Here is a 16,079-nt window from a genome sequence, read left to right on the forward strand (position 1 = left end):
ATGATAGGTAGAGAGAGTTAAGGAAAGAAGAGGGATAATAGGTGTTTGAATGAAACGCCTCTGTATTGATTTTGGATAATAGGAAGTGGAGAATCATGTAGCTGTGACAGGCTCTGCTGTAGTGGACAGGGTTAGCAATAAGCCAGTCATGCACTCATAAATCTTTCATGAGACACTCGTCGTAAGTCAGAGTGACAACAGGTGGAGACAGATTTCCTCTCTCTACTCCCCTCACCTTCTCCTTCATTTTCTCGATTTTCTTGACACTGGAGCGCCTGACAGGCTTCTCGTCTGTCTTGATGCTGGACAAGGTGTCGGGGGAGCGCGGTGTCTGTCGGTCGGAGCGTCCCATCTGCTTCTCCTCCTGCTTCTCTGCATCCTTCAGCTTGGACTCTGCGTTCATGCTGTCAGTGTTGTACATGTGGTACGTCTTCATCACCTGGGAAGGAACAAGGGTTGAGATTGGCAAGGACAGGAAAGTGTGTGTTTTCCCCAGTGTGTACCTTACTTCTGTATTTGGCTCTGAACCAATCCGCATAATGAGGATAGTGAAGCATTGAGGCTTATTGCACAAACATTTTCATTTGATAAATATGACAGCGAATCAGCTGCATAAGCAGCCTTGTTTAATGTACATCACAACTACGCTTCGACACGGTGGCGAGAGTTTGACTTGGAGATTTAAACACATGAAGCGTGTGTGTGTGTCAGCCTTATTCATGCGACCACCACCAGAGCCATCATTAAAATGCTCTAACCCCACCACAACACTGCAGACAAAAGCTCTATGAGACTATGAGTATGCATGTGAGCGTCACTAAAACCAGATCTATTTCTATCTCTTACTATAATTACAGCACAAGAGCTGCTATTATGGGCCAGGCTACACTGATGTGCTGTGAGAGGAAACTCTACACACACACACACACACACACACACACACACACACACACACACACACACACACACACACACACACACACACACACACACACACACACACACACACACACACACCACACACACACACACACACACACACCACACACACACACACACACACACACACACACACACACACACACACACACACACACACACACACACACACACACACACACACACACACACACACACACACACACACACACACACACACACACACACACACACACACACACACACACACACACACACACACACACACACACACACAAAAGATACCTTGATAATATCTAACAGATAAAATAGATAAACATTCAAGGCTAATCAATCGTCATTCTTCAAAATTCTTGATTTTCCAATTAACTGAGATACAAACTTCACTGATTTAATTGTATAAACTTGGCAAAGCCCTTACCTTTGCAGAAGTGGGGCACTTATTTATTTTTAAACAATCTCAATTAGTCTCTTTTGTAGCTTTTTGGCCCATTGGGCACCTGATTTACATTTTAAGCACAAAATAAATCCCCAATTTGAATGCTAACATTACGTAAACCTTAACGTTCATTTGCCCAAAACACAGACCACAGCTGAGACTAACAGGAATGGTGTTAGCTCATAAACCAAATGACAGCACCAACTGAAAACGTAAACAATTCAAAAATAGATATTTTACGTCAATGTGTAGATGCGTGCTTCCTTCTGTGCGCTATTGTTTGGTAGAACTAGTGGTGCAGCTAAAGAAAAAGTCAGGGAATCCACATCATTTGGCTTCATCCTCTGGGGATAAACGTTCATCAAGTAGTTTTTTATGAGATATTTAAATCCTGACTAAAGTGGTTGACAAAACAAACAACAGCTCTCAGCTGGCCAAGTCGCTGGTGTAGCCAGAAATCCTAAATCTTTATAAGATGTTGTCTGCTTTTTCTCCACATCGTGTCTTTGTGTAGTCTTTGAGTTTATTGCTGTAAGCTTATGCTATACGTTGTACCTGTGTTTTTTTAAATGTGCTCTTTAAACAACTTTAAACATCCCTGTAAGTAAAAGACTGCTAACTCTAACACTACAACTGCAACGCTCTCCCCATTGAGTTGCAAGATAATACAAAACATTCATATAAATCTACATATTTTGATTGCAAAGTCAGTGATTTTTCTTACCGTGTAAAGCTCATTAAGAACTTTCATCAGGTCCTCTTGCAGCTGTACACCGACCTCTTTGCTCTGAAAGGACAGAGAGAAAAAGACAGAATAAAATATCTGCTTCTACCCGGCCATCTCTCTCCAACTAATGACATCCCTCCCGCTCAGTCATGTGGTCGAACAATTGCCGCATCATCAATCAAGACTAGATTTTCTGGCTAAATGAGAGCGGAGGAGTCTCTAGTCCAGATAGATGAGCAAGGCAGTACTGGACTTGATGGATGTGGACTCTAAGGAGGAAGATACTGATCTTTACACATTGGCAGGGAGGAGAAAAGGTCCCAGACAGAGAAGGCAAAAAGACGACGGAGCCAAAGACAGAGGGGCAAGATGACGAAGTTGCAAAAGATTTTTTAAAAACCAGACAAAACAAGGAGGACAGGGAGTAATTCAGGCACTACCATTCTCCAGACATAACTGCCGGGAGCCACTAGTGACTGATGACTTCCCAGCAACCCACAGATCAGAAGACTCCATACACTTACACAAGCGTACATATTCACACTTGGTTTTACAATGACGCAAACACTAGTAAAAATAGAAACTTATCTGCACACACAAATACTGAAACAGAATTGACTTAAAATGACTGCACAGACGTTATAACTGTTTATGAAAATCATATTTTAATATTGATTATTCCGACGTTTTAACAGGCTAAGTTAAGTCATGAGTAGTACGCAAGCAAATGAAAAGAAACCAGAATAGGTTTTCCCTTAGAAAGCTTAATTGTTTTACAATATACTTCGTTTATATGGCTGATACTAGGCCAGGATCAGCAAAGAGAGAAAAAAGGCTAAGAAAATGACAGTGATAGAGCATGGGAGAAAAAACAAGAGCCATCCTTGGTCGTTTAATAGATTATGAGAATGGCAGTAACTTGAAAGGATTGAAAACCAATTCTGTGTGTTTTTATTCATGCAACACATTATAAGATGTAGTTACATCTTTGTTTCACAATTGTCAAGTTACAGTTATTCATCTTACAAAGTTCCATTTTCAAGATATGATTAGGTTTATGAGATGAGGTGGTGCTGCTCATGGAAAACATTAAAGCTGCAAAAACACAAAAGGAAAGTTGTTTGTAGTTGCTTTAACTTGAAAGCAGACGGGTAAGAGAGCAGGGGACACGCATGGGGGTACACAAGGGGAAGATAGTAAAGAATATGCACCAAAGAAAAGGTTTAGAGGAATGCAGAATGAAAGCAAGAACAGATTTCTGTAGTGTATGTTGAGCATCTGTCTTCTCTTGGAAGAGGGCACAGGAGGGCGGTGTAGTGGGAGTTCAGAGGTGAGCCGGTAAAGAAGAAGGGAATGGTTGTGAGGTGAAAGGAGTCTCATGAAATATGGTTGGCAAAATGTAGGAAAGTGGAGGGAGAAGAACATGTATGTGAAAAAGAAAAAGAAAAAAACGGAAAGGAAGAAGCGTTAGAAAGAATTGTTTAAAGAACATTGTTTAAAGGCCATCTTCCAAACTGCTCTATTAAAGGTGGGGTAGGTAAGTTTGAGAAACCGGCTTGAGATACACTTTTTGTTATATTCCATGGAATGCTCTTAACATCCCGATAGCAATGAATATCTTAAGTGCTTTGACAAAAAATCCATAAAAAAATGTCATCTGTGGAAGCCGTAGTACTGTGAAAAGCACGACCAATCATTTTAGCCGGCCCGGCTAAAATAACTGGATGGCCTACCTGCCTGTCAGCCTTCCATCTGTGCACAAACTTATCTCGTGCCCTCATTGGTCATGTGCGCGTTCATGTGTGTTGGAGGAGGGGCTCTGTAAGGAAGTGGCAGATTTTCTCCGGTTGTGTATTTTCAAATTCTAGCGATCTCGAGCCGGTTTCTCAAACTTACCTACCCCACCTTTAAATGGGTGAGGTCAATTAAAGAAGGTTAGAAAATGCATGAGATTTTATTTCAAAGTAGTGCATCCGTTGATTGGATATTGAATACTGTAATAAGTACATGCAAGTGCATTTATATATAGAGGCAGGATTATGGATAAAAAGAAAACGTAATTTATATTATTTAAACTATTTGTGAGAATGACAGAATGCAGGAACAGCAGGATGTGAGGAACAGAAGGGTAAAGCAGCAGGGATGAGATGTTAGGGTTGGTCAGCAGAGGAAAGAGGTAACAGGATAACAGAGCTTGTCCCGCCCACTTCTTTAAAGTGCTGTGGGAGGGTCATAGGTGACAAACAGCCAGACTACAGACTGTCAAAAAGCAATGAGCCCTCCTATCTATCAACCGTGGATCTCGACCTTTCAACTTCTCATCTTGCCTGTGGTTGTCTGGCTGTCTCGGCATGAATGGCGACAGAAGCTAGCAGCTAGCACGCTCCGTTAGCCGCTGATGTCTGTGTTCCCGTGTACTCGTTAATACAGTTTGACTCTCGTAAACACTCCTGCTGCGTTAACAGGATCTTTCTGCACTGCTTTCCACACAGGCAGAGATGAACGTGATGACTTCTCTAACACGGGTGGTGGGGTTCGCCTCCATGAGTTGTGTGTGCTGTGCGTGTCATGGCCTCTGGCACTACTGGTATTCATGCCACTGACTGGTAATGTTATAAATGAACTAATTATCCACTTAATTAGCCATCAGAGCATTCTCTGTGTGTATGTGTGCAGCCTGTTTATGACCCAGACATGATGAAGGCAACCTTCGTGCCAAAGAACAAGCACAATGAAATCAAAATAGAAATCAATGCCCGTGACTCGACCAAGAAAAAATGATTCTGGTGTTTTAGATGAGGCTGGAGGTTTGTGTGTGCATTTTCTCATGGCCTGCGCTCACACTGTAACTGTAGTTCAAAGACAACCTATCGGGTTGAACATCAGCACATTCCAGGCACAGACTGCTTCACTTTGCCTCTCACACAAACACATACTTATCTATCCAAATCTTGCTGAACTTGTGAGGCCTGCAACTGATTACAGTCTTTTCTTACACCCCATCCACAGTCCTCCTTACCTTAAAATGAACCCTTAATATTAAACCTAAATTAGTACATTTGACATTTTTCAAATAGTCATAAATCTTATTTATTCATTAAGATGTTTAAGCAAGGGGGCATCATAAAACACACTTAATTTAAACTCGACAAAAAGACAAGTTTAATGCAATTTGTTTAATTTGTATGTGCGGAGAAACGTGCCAGCTCTACACATGTTTCCCTACTGTCTCGAAGGAAGTAAATCGATGTGTGCCTGAAATGCTTATCCTTACATTTCAGCTCTAAGCACTGATCCTTTGAAAAGAGAATAAACCAAAATACCTTGACCTTATAAAGATGTCGCACAGAACCAACAAGGATGCATACAAATCAAAACCAGAAAATTAAGTCTTTACACTAAACTGAATTCATATTTGAAATAAGACTTGCTCTGAGACCCTGCTGTTAAAACTACAGTAGATAAGGGGTATAAAGCACATACTGTACATACACGCTTGATTTCTGCAGTGTGGGGCATTAACCCGTGAATCTGGTCTAATGTGTTCAGCCTGGAGGTGAACAACTGTCTCCCTGGGGAAGACTCAGCCTTAGTATTTGCTCTACAAGGTCACAGTGAGCTCCGATCTCCAGAGAAATCTCTCTCTCCCCTCTTTCTGTTCTCCATCTTCCCCTCTCATGTTGACCCCCCCCCCCATGGTCCATTTCCCTGAGGTCCCTCTTAGTTCTGTTCTTCCTCTTCACCTCCTTTTTTCTCACCATCACCTTGCCTCATCTCCTTTCTCACAGACTATCCAGGCAAAGATCAGAGGAGACAAGAATGAGGCTACTGTATGAAACACAAACAACATAAACTCTCCTGGCCTGAGGTTCAGCTGAGTTTCCGTCAGTCAATAAATCAGACGAGACAGAAAACAGATGCTGGAGATGTAGAAGGACAGGGTAAAAAACATGACATGGATTCAGCACATTGGGCTTGAGTCCAACTGTGTGTGTGTGTGTGTGTGTGTTTGTGTGTGTGTTACCTTCTTAAAGAGGCGTCCTGAGTCCTCGCTGATCTGAGCGAAGCGGGGGATGATGTTGTTGAGGTAGAGGTCGGACAGAGTGGCGTGGTCGCGGCTCTCCCTCTTCACCTGAAGCAGCAGCAGGTTCCAGCAGTTCACAGGGGATAAGATGCTGTGCTCCTTCCTACACACACACAGGGAAACAGGAAGTCTTAAAATGCATTCAAAGCACTCCGAGCATCTTTTTTAGATAAATGACTAACATTAAGATCTTCTAATTTCCCCCTTTCATCATGCTGATAGATGTGCACACAGGCCGGCGGTATGTAATATGTAGAGACACAAATACGGTGTGCATTAGCACACTTTTCACACACTTTACTCTAAAGAGGGGACAAGGCATAGGAATAAAACACACACACAGCCCAAAGAGGGGATTCAGCCAGGGTACAAAGCTCAGCAGGAGGAGGTTAGACTCCCCCACAAGCACAGCTGTCACAGAAAGGAAAAAGAGAAGATGAAAAAGAAGCAAAATGAAAGAGAATGATTTAAAGACTAATTATTCCACTAACTGTCTAATAGCTCAACAGTGTTGCATTGTCCTGGCTTCAAGTGGCCATAAAGCCATTGAACAAATGCAACCCTGTCAACAGCCAGCTTGCACAACAACACAACCTCTTTGTGTGTGTTCGAGTGTGTGTGTGTGTGTGTGTGTGTGTGTGTGTGTGTACAGTATGTGTTATGGATGATCCACGGATGATCTAGTGGGTAAAATGGATTATGAGTGAGTGTAAGTGGATGAAAGAAGGTCTTTGTGCCGTTAAGAGCAGCTTTAACGGGATAGACAGCAAAAAGCTGCGAGGCATTTCGATCACACACACACACACACGCACACACACAGATGGGGTCAGGAAAAGTAGAACAAGTGACCCAAGCATCCACAAGGTCAGACAGACAGAGAAAGTCTTTGACCGAGGGGTATAGAGTGGGGGTTTTGTCTGTGGGGAGGTGTGTGTATGTGTGTGTGAGAAAGCAGGGCCTGATGATGACAGTGATGTGATTCGCTGGTACTGGCTGTCGCTGGTCATATGGTCAAATGACTGAGTGTAATAATAAAAATTAGTTCAAGAACAATAGGGGGAAAAAGGCACCTATACAATACAAAGCCCAAATAGTGAACTCTCCTTGAATCGTATGCTAATTTTGAACAACAGTCATGGGGACACACGCGTGTTTGCCTCAATTTCTGCATCAACTTCTCTCTGCTGTCTGCTTCCTTTCCTGTCTGTCTGTCCTCACCAGTTGCACAACCTTTTTTCCACCCAAATAGCAGGGCCGCAGTTCCTCTATTTACTCAAGAACCTCCATGTGACATGTCACCCTCGGCCCACCAGTGATTGCCATGGTGATGGCACTGCAGCAACAAGGTAAAATATCACCCACTGTGACCCCCCGCTGTCAGAAGGTAAACACTTAAATGTCACTGGCCCTCTGAAGGTCACGTGATCACATTTTGGGAACAGAGTCCATCCTCAGGTCAGGTGCTGCCGGGGACTCACAGTGAAGGGAAATGCTAAATGGTCTTCTACGTTCAAGATCAAAAGGCTTAGCATTGCACAGGGCATCACTGCTGGAGGGCTTTTTCTTCAACTGACGCTGGTCTACAGTTAAGTAAAGATTTGGTATTACTGCTCTGTCGAGGCAGTGTAAACACTTGGTAGTTGAACAAGACTTTAAGGATTTTTGGGACAAAAGGCTGCATAAAAGAACTTGTCCGGCTGCATAAGAAACTGTCACCAGTACCATTACAAATGCTATCAGATTTTCCTCTTTTTAAATGTTTGTCTTTTTGAGCACTGTTTATTGGAGATGTTTTTCTGTGACTGTTGTGAAATAAAAGACTTGAAAATCTGAAATAAACCTTTTTTTTTGTAAGAGCTGGAAAAATATAAAAGTTGTTAAAAGGGATCAAAATGGAATTCAAATATCATAACTATACTGATATCATGATTTGAGACTGTTTTAGTTATTCTATTATATGCATTTACTTTTATTTGTACTCTGCATACTCACTTCAGTCATTATATCCACAATATTAATTACATCTTTTTGTAATCTTATTGTGAAAAATATCATTAGCCAACCCTGCAATAGGTGTGGATATTTGGTGAAACATATTATGATATTTGGTTTCCATAGTTTTTAATACTAGCCTTAGCTCTTTCTGGGGCATTCAAAATCGTATCTTCTTCCTCTTTGCAGGAGTAAAAGCTGTGCTACATTAGTACTGAGCATATTTACAAAACAGATGCATAACAGGAATGTGCAGTCCACGTGTGGCCATACAACCATTTGATCTTAAGAATCAAAAAGCAAAACTCACATTGAAGTAATATGTCGCTGTAGCCGGGGGTTCAGAATGGGGCTGCAGCGTATTAACGGTGAAGCTGGCCTAATATTTAGCATAAGGACAGGCTTTGAATCAGTGTGCGACTTGTGAGGGCTGCTCCATGTGACCAATCAGTCTGTCAGCCTCAGGGCACACACACACAGACACGCACACATAAACAGACACACACAAAAACACACAATACGGTTTAACCGTGTAACCCCCCACCAATGCTCTACGCAGTTGGCCAAATAGCCCGAATACCAGGGGTCTCCACGGGATCAACACACACACACACACACAACCCTCACACCCCACATTGCTTGGAGCACCATCAACGCCTTGCTGTACGGAGAAACAGCTCAAGCACACACAAACCTACATTCAGACACACAAAAACACACACACACACACATAACCGGAAAATAGCTGGAATTCCAGCGTGGCACTCGAACTGAGCAGCAGCAGATGCAGGGAGACTGTTAAATACACAGATGTTGGATGTAGGGAAATGCAAAAAGACAGTGGGACGAAGCAAGGAGAGAAATGAAAAGTTATGACTGAACACGTGTCAGTCAATTCATCGATTTTTGATTTCCTTGTGACATATTTCCAGGTTGAGACATAAAAGCATTGACACTGGTTGACCTGATCAACAAAATATATTATTCTCTGTCCTTTGCCATCCCTTCTATTTTACTCCATTTCCCTCCCCCAATAAGCAACAGAGGGACACACACACACTCTGCAACTGTCTCAGTATTGATCTGAGCTGGAGGGTGTGTGTGTTGTTAATGTGTGTGTGTGTGTGTGTGTGTGTGTGTGTGTGTGTGTGTGTGTGTGTGTGTGTGTGTGTGTGTGTGTGTGTGTGTGTGTGTGTGTGTTGGGGGGGTATCTCAGTTGGAATTGGGTTTCGTTTAGAGGCCCTATCGATCCCTTTCAGTCTGTGCCTGCGTGAGAGAGCATGCATGTGGGTTTGCCCCCAGCAGAGATATTAATGTTTCTGGAAAAGTCCACGATGCATGAGAAATGAGAACGACATAAGAGCGGGGGAAAAAGGGGAAGGTGGCTGTAGAGGAGGTCAGGGTGAACAGGAAGCCAGAGAGAGAGAAAGAAGATGAGCAGTGAACGCTCTGCTAGTGCTTCCTCTACCGCAAAGAGCAACTAAAAAAAGCTATTACACTGTGAGAAGTGAAATCAAATGCTAAATTAAGAAAAAAACTTTTGTCAAACTGTGGAAACATATTGAGTAATTTATTTTAATGAAAAAGCAATGAAACCAATGCTGTGCCTTCGCAATGTTGCTGCTGCACAATTGCTGATTTTCTATGTGTGTTCATTGGTGGATTAATTAACATCAAGGCTTGTTAGCAACAAACAACCAAAATGAAACGTTTTTAAATGCTGTGTACATTAGACAAATAGTAATACATTTGTATGATAATTGTTGTTTTTGGCCGGATAAAATGCTTTGACTTGTCTTTTTATACAATACAATTTTATAAAACACACAATAATGGCTGTAGCGACAGAAGCAGAAAACAACCTACAGTTGGACACTAACACTATAAGAGCTTTCTACAGCTATGTGTGTCCTCGTTTATAGGAAAGGGTGTGGATGGTATCTACTGAAAGGGCAAAAACCACAATTTTAAATGCACAGCTGTTGTACGAATCACGACACATTTGGTGCAGCTAGCAGTGGATTGTTTGAAAAAGATACACAGTATACGCTTTAATGTAGTATTAATGATACTGCAGTCTGTTTACACTGCTGTAGCGATTACACATGTATTTTCTTACTTGCACCTCCTCTACATTTGAAGTATTAGCTATTTCTACATCACATGCTAAAAGACGGAAGAGAGAGGAGAATGCAACAAGCTAAATGTAAAGTATCCTCTGCCTCCATGGTTTGTCTCCATGCAATTGGTGTGTGTGGTTTATGATTAGCTAGCAGGTCAGTGAGTCCTGCCCCACAGCGAAACAGACCGCTCCCTTCCACCAAAAGCCGGCAGATAAATTATACAAGAACACACCATGCTGCTCAAGCTGATGAGCTGCAGTGTGTGTTTTCAGGGAGTTAGAGAGAGAGAGTTAGAGAGATAAACGGAAAGGAGAGATAGACCTTCTTAGGTGTGGAGAGAATCCCAGTTTGGGCAAGGTTACACAAACAGCAAGACACTGCAAAATAGTCAGAGCACAAAATCGCCACCTGGCCCGCCGGCCCACCCACCCACACACCCCCACACCCCCACACACACACACACACACACACACACACACACACACACACACACACACACACACACACACACACACACACACACACACACACACACACACACACACACACACACACACACACACACACACACACACACACACACACACACACACACACACACACACACACACACACACACACACACACACACACACACACACACACACACACACACACACACCTCAATATAGATCAGATGGTGTTTTTATTACATCAAACTGGGAAGCAGTGAGTGATGCAATTAGGTATTTTCCAATATGGCCTCCGTTCTCCATCCGTTTCGTTTTGTTACCCATCTCTACTTCTCTTTTCTCAGGAAGGGAGTCACTAACCTTGAAGGCGCTTGAACTAAATAACTGAATAAGTTGTTTGTCTTTTCTTTAAATCTTTTCATCTTACTTGGAATCCTAGAATGGGTGTAAGTGGTCAAAGGTTCTTGAAATTAAGAGTAAAATAATTCGCAACCTCACCACAACATGCTTCCCAGTGGGACGGGTCTATGTGTGTGTGAGTTTCCCTTACTTGAGTAGATGGTCCTTGGTGCTGCGGGTCTTGGTGAGGAACCGCTCGGCCAGCTTCTCCAGGTTGCGGCTGTAGTCCACCTCGATCTCAGCCTTCTTCCTGAAGAAGTCCTGCAGGTCCTGCAGCAGCTGCACCCTCAGCTCACACTGCTGATCCAGACACTTGAGCTGCTCCACCAGCTGGGCGCGGATCTCTGTTGGGGTGATAAAGAGACAGAGGTGAGTTGAAATGTCTTGGTTAACCTTATTATTCCAACCACAATCAACACATTCAGGCACTAATAAGGACGGCATACACAGATGTTTGTTTTTTAATCAAAGGCCTCTTTTCTCAAAAAAATGAAAACTACATGCAATTATCCATACAGCTGGGGATCAGGCTGCTTACATTACTGTTGACAACATAGTGCTATCATTAATACGTGTCATAACAATGTGTAAGATAGAATTTAAAGTCTTAACAGCTGATGTGGATAAAGCCCAGCTCCACTGTAACACCTGGCAGAGCCCTGTCACATCAGCCTGCAGTCTTGGCGGAAATCCACTCCCCTCCTTAAAGGATAGACTGCTGTGCATGTGTGTACATCATCATTTACACGTGTGTGTATGTGTGCGTGTGCTATCCAGAGGCATATATCCTAGCTTATCGCTTTTTATTTTCCTCCCTCCACCATGCTGGTCTTTCAGTCTGGCCTCAAATGAATAGAGTGCACTCAGTGCTGATACACTTGGTAAGTTTATTCAATCACTGGCTGCAAAAAACTCCTCTGGTGAGTCGTGCCCGCTGCAGTTATAGACTGGGACACCAAGCGTCCGCAGCAACATGTGCATACAAACACACAGTCACATCGTGATGGTGATAAGCTGGATCAGTGCTGACAGCTGACAGATTAATGCTATGCTCTCATAGCTGCCTGCCATTGCTGAGTAGGCTGCACAGGCATCCTTTTAAGAGTTGAAAACACACACACATTAAAATCGCCAGCCTGTGCAACTGTATTATGGCTGATCTGTCAAAGCTGTCCTACCTTTACAACGCTGGCTGTAGAGAAAGCGGACAGTTTTGGCTTCCATCCTGTCTTCGCTGCAGTATAGACCCCTTTCGCATACACACTAATTCAAACACACACACCCATAGACAGGCAGACAGTCAGCCGTCCATCCGCCCGGCTGACAGTGACTGTTGATGCTGCCTTTGTGTTTAACAGCTGAGAGAGCAGTTTCTCATTACCACAAAGAGAAGTGGGATATCTAAATGTGTCTGTGACCACCCCGCTCCTCCCCCTGTCTCCCCACTTCTCCCTCCCTCTCTCTCATAAACACAGACCTAAACATTGTGCCACTAGCCAGCGGCTGTGTCCACTCACTCATTCTTTTCTGATTAAAAGGCCACAACAGAGGAGTTTTGTGGCCTTATGGCACTACGCAAACACTCGTAGACGTAACAAATAAATACACAGTCTGTGCTAATGACCTGGTGTGGATATTTGCTTTAACAACATGTGTTACTGTCTCGTGGTCTGTGTGTGTTTGTATGTAATTTCCTCATTGCACAGCGCTGTCAATAATGGGAATTGAGTCAGTGTTTCCCGCCTCTCAAGGCTGCGACATAAAAACCTTCAGAATGAGGCCTTGTAATTAACCCAGCACAAAAAACACACCACGAGAACAAACGTATAAAATAAAAACAAGTGCTCCTATCCATGAGCAGAAAGAAACCATGGGGGGTCAGCTTGAGGGGTTACGGGAGAAATGGAGAAGAAATATGACTTAAGTGACCCCGATGTTTAATGGTAAAATGATGAAAACACGGAGGCCATGCACTGTGCCCTGAAGCCCCTCTAAGGCCCCGAACAGTCACGTTAGCATGAAGAGTGGTTCTGGCCGCACGCTCCATTTATAAAATATATGGCTCACCCCAAAGCTAGCCCTGAGCTCTCCACACCATAACTTGTTGATACTGGCTGTTCAACTGAATTTCCCTGAGGGATCTTAAAAAGGAATCGTTATCCATCTAGACGCTGTTATCGTCAAACAAGAGAGGAGTGTTTGCTGTACCAAGCTCCCCGTCTCTCAGCTAAGAGGGGAGAGATGCCGTCAGAATAAGATCGATGCGGGTCTTTTGGCCTCATCCCTCCTTTAAGGGTCTTCATCCCCTGATCCAGTAAGAAGTGGGCCTCCCTCCCCCCCCCTCCAGACAGCCCAGTCACATTTTCCAGGCAGATGAGAGCAGGTCTTGTAACCATCTCTGGGATTCTACTTTACTGATGCTTTCCTTTCTATTTTTTTCATTCCTTCCTCCTCCTACTCTTCCTCCTCCTCCACTGTCTGTAGCGCTGAGGGCTGTGTGGCTCTGTCTGAGCATTGTCCGTTAACTTTGTTCACCAGTCCCCCCAACATCACAGTCAAAACTCTGCAAAAAGGAGACCGGGCTGAACCTTTGAAGCACCTCTTCCTCTCTGTAGGACTTTCATTTCCTTGTACAACCTGTGTTAATGCTCTAAAATCACAGTACACCAACATTCCCATGGTTACTCCATTCTGGGTGGCAAACCATACTAGTCAACATCTGCAGTGTAAAGAAAGTGATCAAGCCGGGAAAGCTTTAAAATAAGACCTGGATTCGCCGCCCATTGCATATTTGCTTAGTGTAATGTTACTTCCCCGCTGTAGAGACACATATAAAAGACATTCATTTTCACATGTGTCACGTAAGACAATGTATTTCTACAACTCGTATCGTATGTTATATGGATCTCTATTGATTCTCATGGCCTTTTTTCAAGGTCTTTCATTTTTTCCACCTGTTGGTAGGTTTTGGCCCTCAGTGTAGGTGCACCTCCATATGTCTGACTCTATGAGGTAACATGTGAGAATGAAATGGCCCAAATCTCTCTAAAAACAATTCCTCCAAAATCTGCCTCTCCTCATCATCCATTATTGATCAGTTTGTTTTCTCTGACCCAGAAAAAGGCAGATGAAATGGGATAGATATGATGGATGGAGACAGTGTAACCACACTACGATGACATTACCCTCGCTCTCAACGCCTGCTGTTAATTCTGTTGTGTGCAGACATGTTGCTGCATACAAATGTGTGGATAGATCCCCAGAAGGGAACACAACTATAAATGGAAATAAAGATCCTGCCAAAAGGCAAAGCAACCATTCATATTTTGGCAAGCACAATATGAAGTCATGTCTTCCCTGCAACCTTATTTTTTATAGCACAAGTTTTGCAGCTGTAGCCTGTTTGGTTGAAGTGATGGCGACCCTGGATGCTGCTTTGATCTGGCCTAGATACAAGAGCCCCACATACTGCTGCTAGCACTCATTATACCTGAAAACACCCTGGGCTATGGGCACTGACACGCAAACACACACATACACACACACACACACATACACACATACACACACTGACAGCGATGTGACACAGCAAGTCCAAGCTGTCACTCTGAGCTGTTTTGACGGCAGCTCTCCAGCCAGCTCTTGAAAGCCCCACCCCAGATCTGTCCTCCTCCATTACAGGACACACACACACGCATATATACACTTTCACACACACACGGCAACAGATTAACAAGCAGACGTGATGAGTGTTCGAGACAAGGCTTGAAATGGATGGGGAGGAAGGGCGCTTGAGGTACAAACAGAGGAACGACAAACAGACATTTTAGGATCATTTTGTAATGCTTAGTTCACACGAGTTAAGCCATGATTTTCCACTCCATTTTTGCAGATCCTAACCATGATACCTTGCTGAATACGACAACCTGATGAATGACACTAATGGCAAACACATTAAATGTGTCTTGTTCCCAGGTTAGAGCATTACTTCGGTGAGTCCAGTGCTGTTATAATGGACACACTAATATCAAAACCAGTGATATGAGGCTCAAGTTGAATAAAAGGGAATAATGATTTAAACACAAGCCTATCTGCCAGCACTAGTTTGCCAACAACCTGTGCCAGGTAATCAGTGAGCACAGCTGTAAAAACCACACACATTCAAATCTTAACTAGTTCCAACCAAGGAGACATAGCTACCAGCGAGGTAGAGTATCACTCATTCTGATTGTGTTTGTGTGTGTGCGTGTAACTGCGTTTATGCAGTAAGGCCTGATCTTTGTTGCTCCGGGGGCTGATACTGCAGCACAGAGCGATGGGGGAGAGGAGGGGGAGCAGGAGGGGTGGTGGTAATGGTTTAGAGTTGTACCACTGTGAGCTCATACTATTGTTCTCAGAAGAATGAAAGGAGCAGAAAGAAAAGGAGAAAGAACAGAAAGCTGTGTAGTGGGTGAGTAAAGGGGGGGGGGGGGGGGGGGGGGGGCACTGCGTCACTGTGAATAATATGTCCATTCATCCCTGTACACACAGGAAGAGAGGACAGGGAGACAGGAAGTCAGTAGGACCAGTTCATTGCCAGTAGGGAGCACACAGGAGGGGAGGGTTGTATTAAAACAACTACAGGAAGCATGAGTGTGTGTGTGTGTGTGTGTGTGTGTGTGTGTGTGTGTGTGTGTGTGTGTGTGTGTGTGTGTGTGTGTGTGTGTGTAGCAGGATGGGGGGTTGGACTGAGGTGTGTGTGTCTGTTTCTTCAAATGAAAGGACCTGAAGAAAAACAGGCAGCTGCGGAGTCCACGTAAACCTCCGAACCTGAAACCAGGCAGGAAAAGAGGGGAGAGAGACTGAGCCAGCAAAACTGGGCCAGGGGTTTGTGTGTCTGAGTGTGTGTGTGAGTGTGTGTGAGTGTGAGTGTCAGAATCGATAG

At 43.6% G+C, this 16,079-nt stretch overlaps 1 protein-coding gene across 5 annotated transcripts in view; it reads right to left on the reverse strand.

The window, feature by feature from the left end:
* The window catches only part of srgap2 (SLIT-ROBO Rho GTPase activating protein 2), a 54,423-nt gene that overhangs the window by 15,797 nt on the left and 22,547 nt on the right, over window positions 1–16,079 (reverse strand). For 4 of the 5 annotated variants that reach the window (XM_034134890.1, XM_034134889.1, XM_034134892.1 and 1 more), the window contains exons 2-5: window positions 11,307–11,499; window positions 6,130–6,292; window positions 2,103–2,165; window positions 236–439 (exon numbers count right to left, since the gene is read on the reverse strand). In XM_034134890.1, the coding sequence (XP_033990781.1) occupies window positions 236–439; window positions 2,103–2,165; window positions 6,130–6,292; window positions 11,307–11,499 (623 nt within the window). Of the gene's footprint in view, window positions 1–235; window positions 440–2,102; window positions 2,166–6,129; window positions 6,293–11,306; window positions 11,500–12,333; window positions 12,495–16,079 lie in introns of those variants that run through there. The other variant, XM_034134891.1, reaches the window with a different exon arrangement.

This window comes from Trematomus bernacchii, unplaced genomic scaffold (assembly GCF_902827165.1).
Source record: "Trematomus bernacchii unplaced genomic scaffold, fTreBer1.1, whole genome shotgun sequence".
Taxonomy (NCBI): Eukaryota; Metazoa; Chordata; class Actinopteri; order Perciformes; family Nototheniidae; genus Trematomus; species Trematomus bernacchii.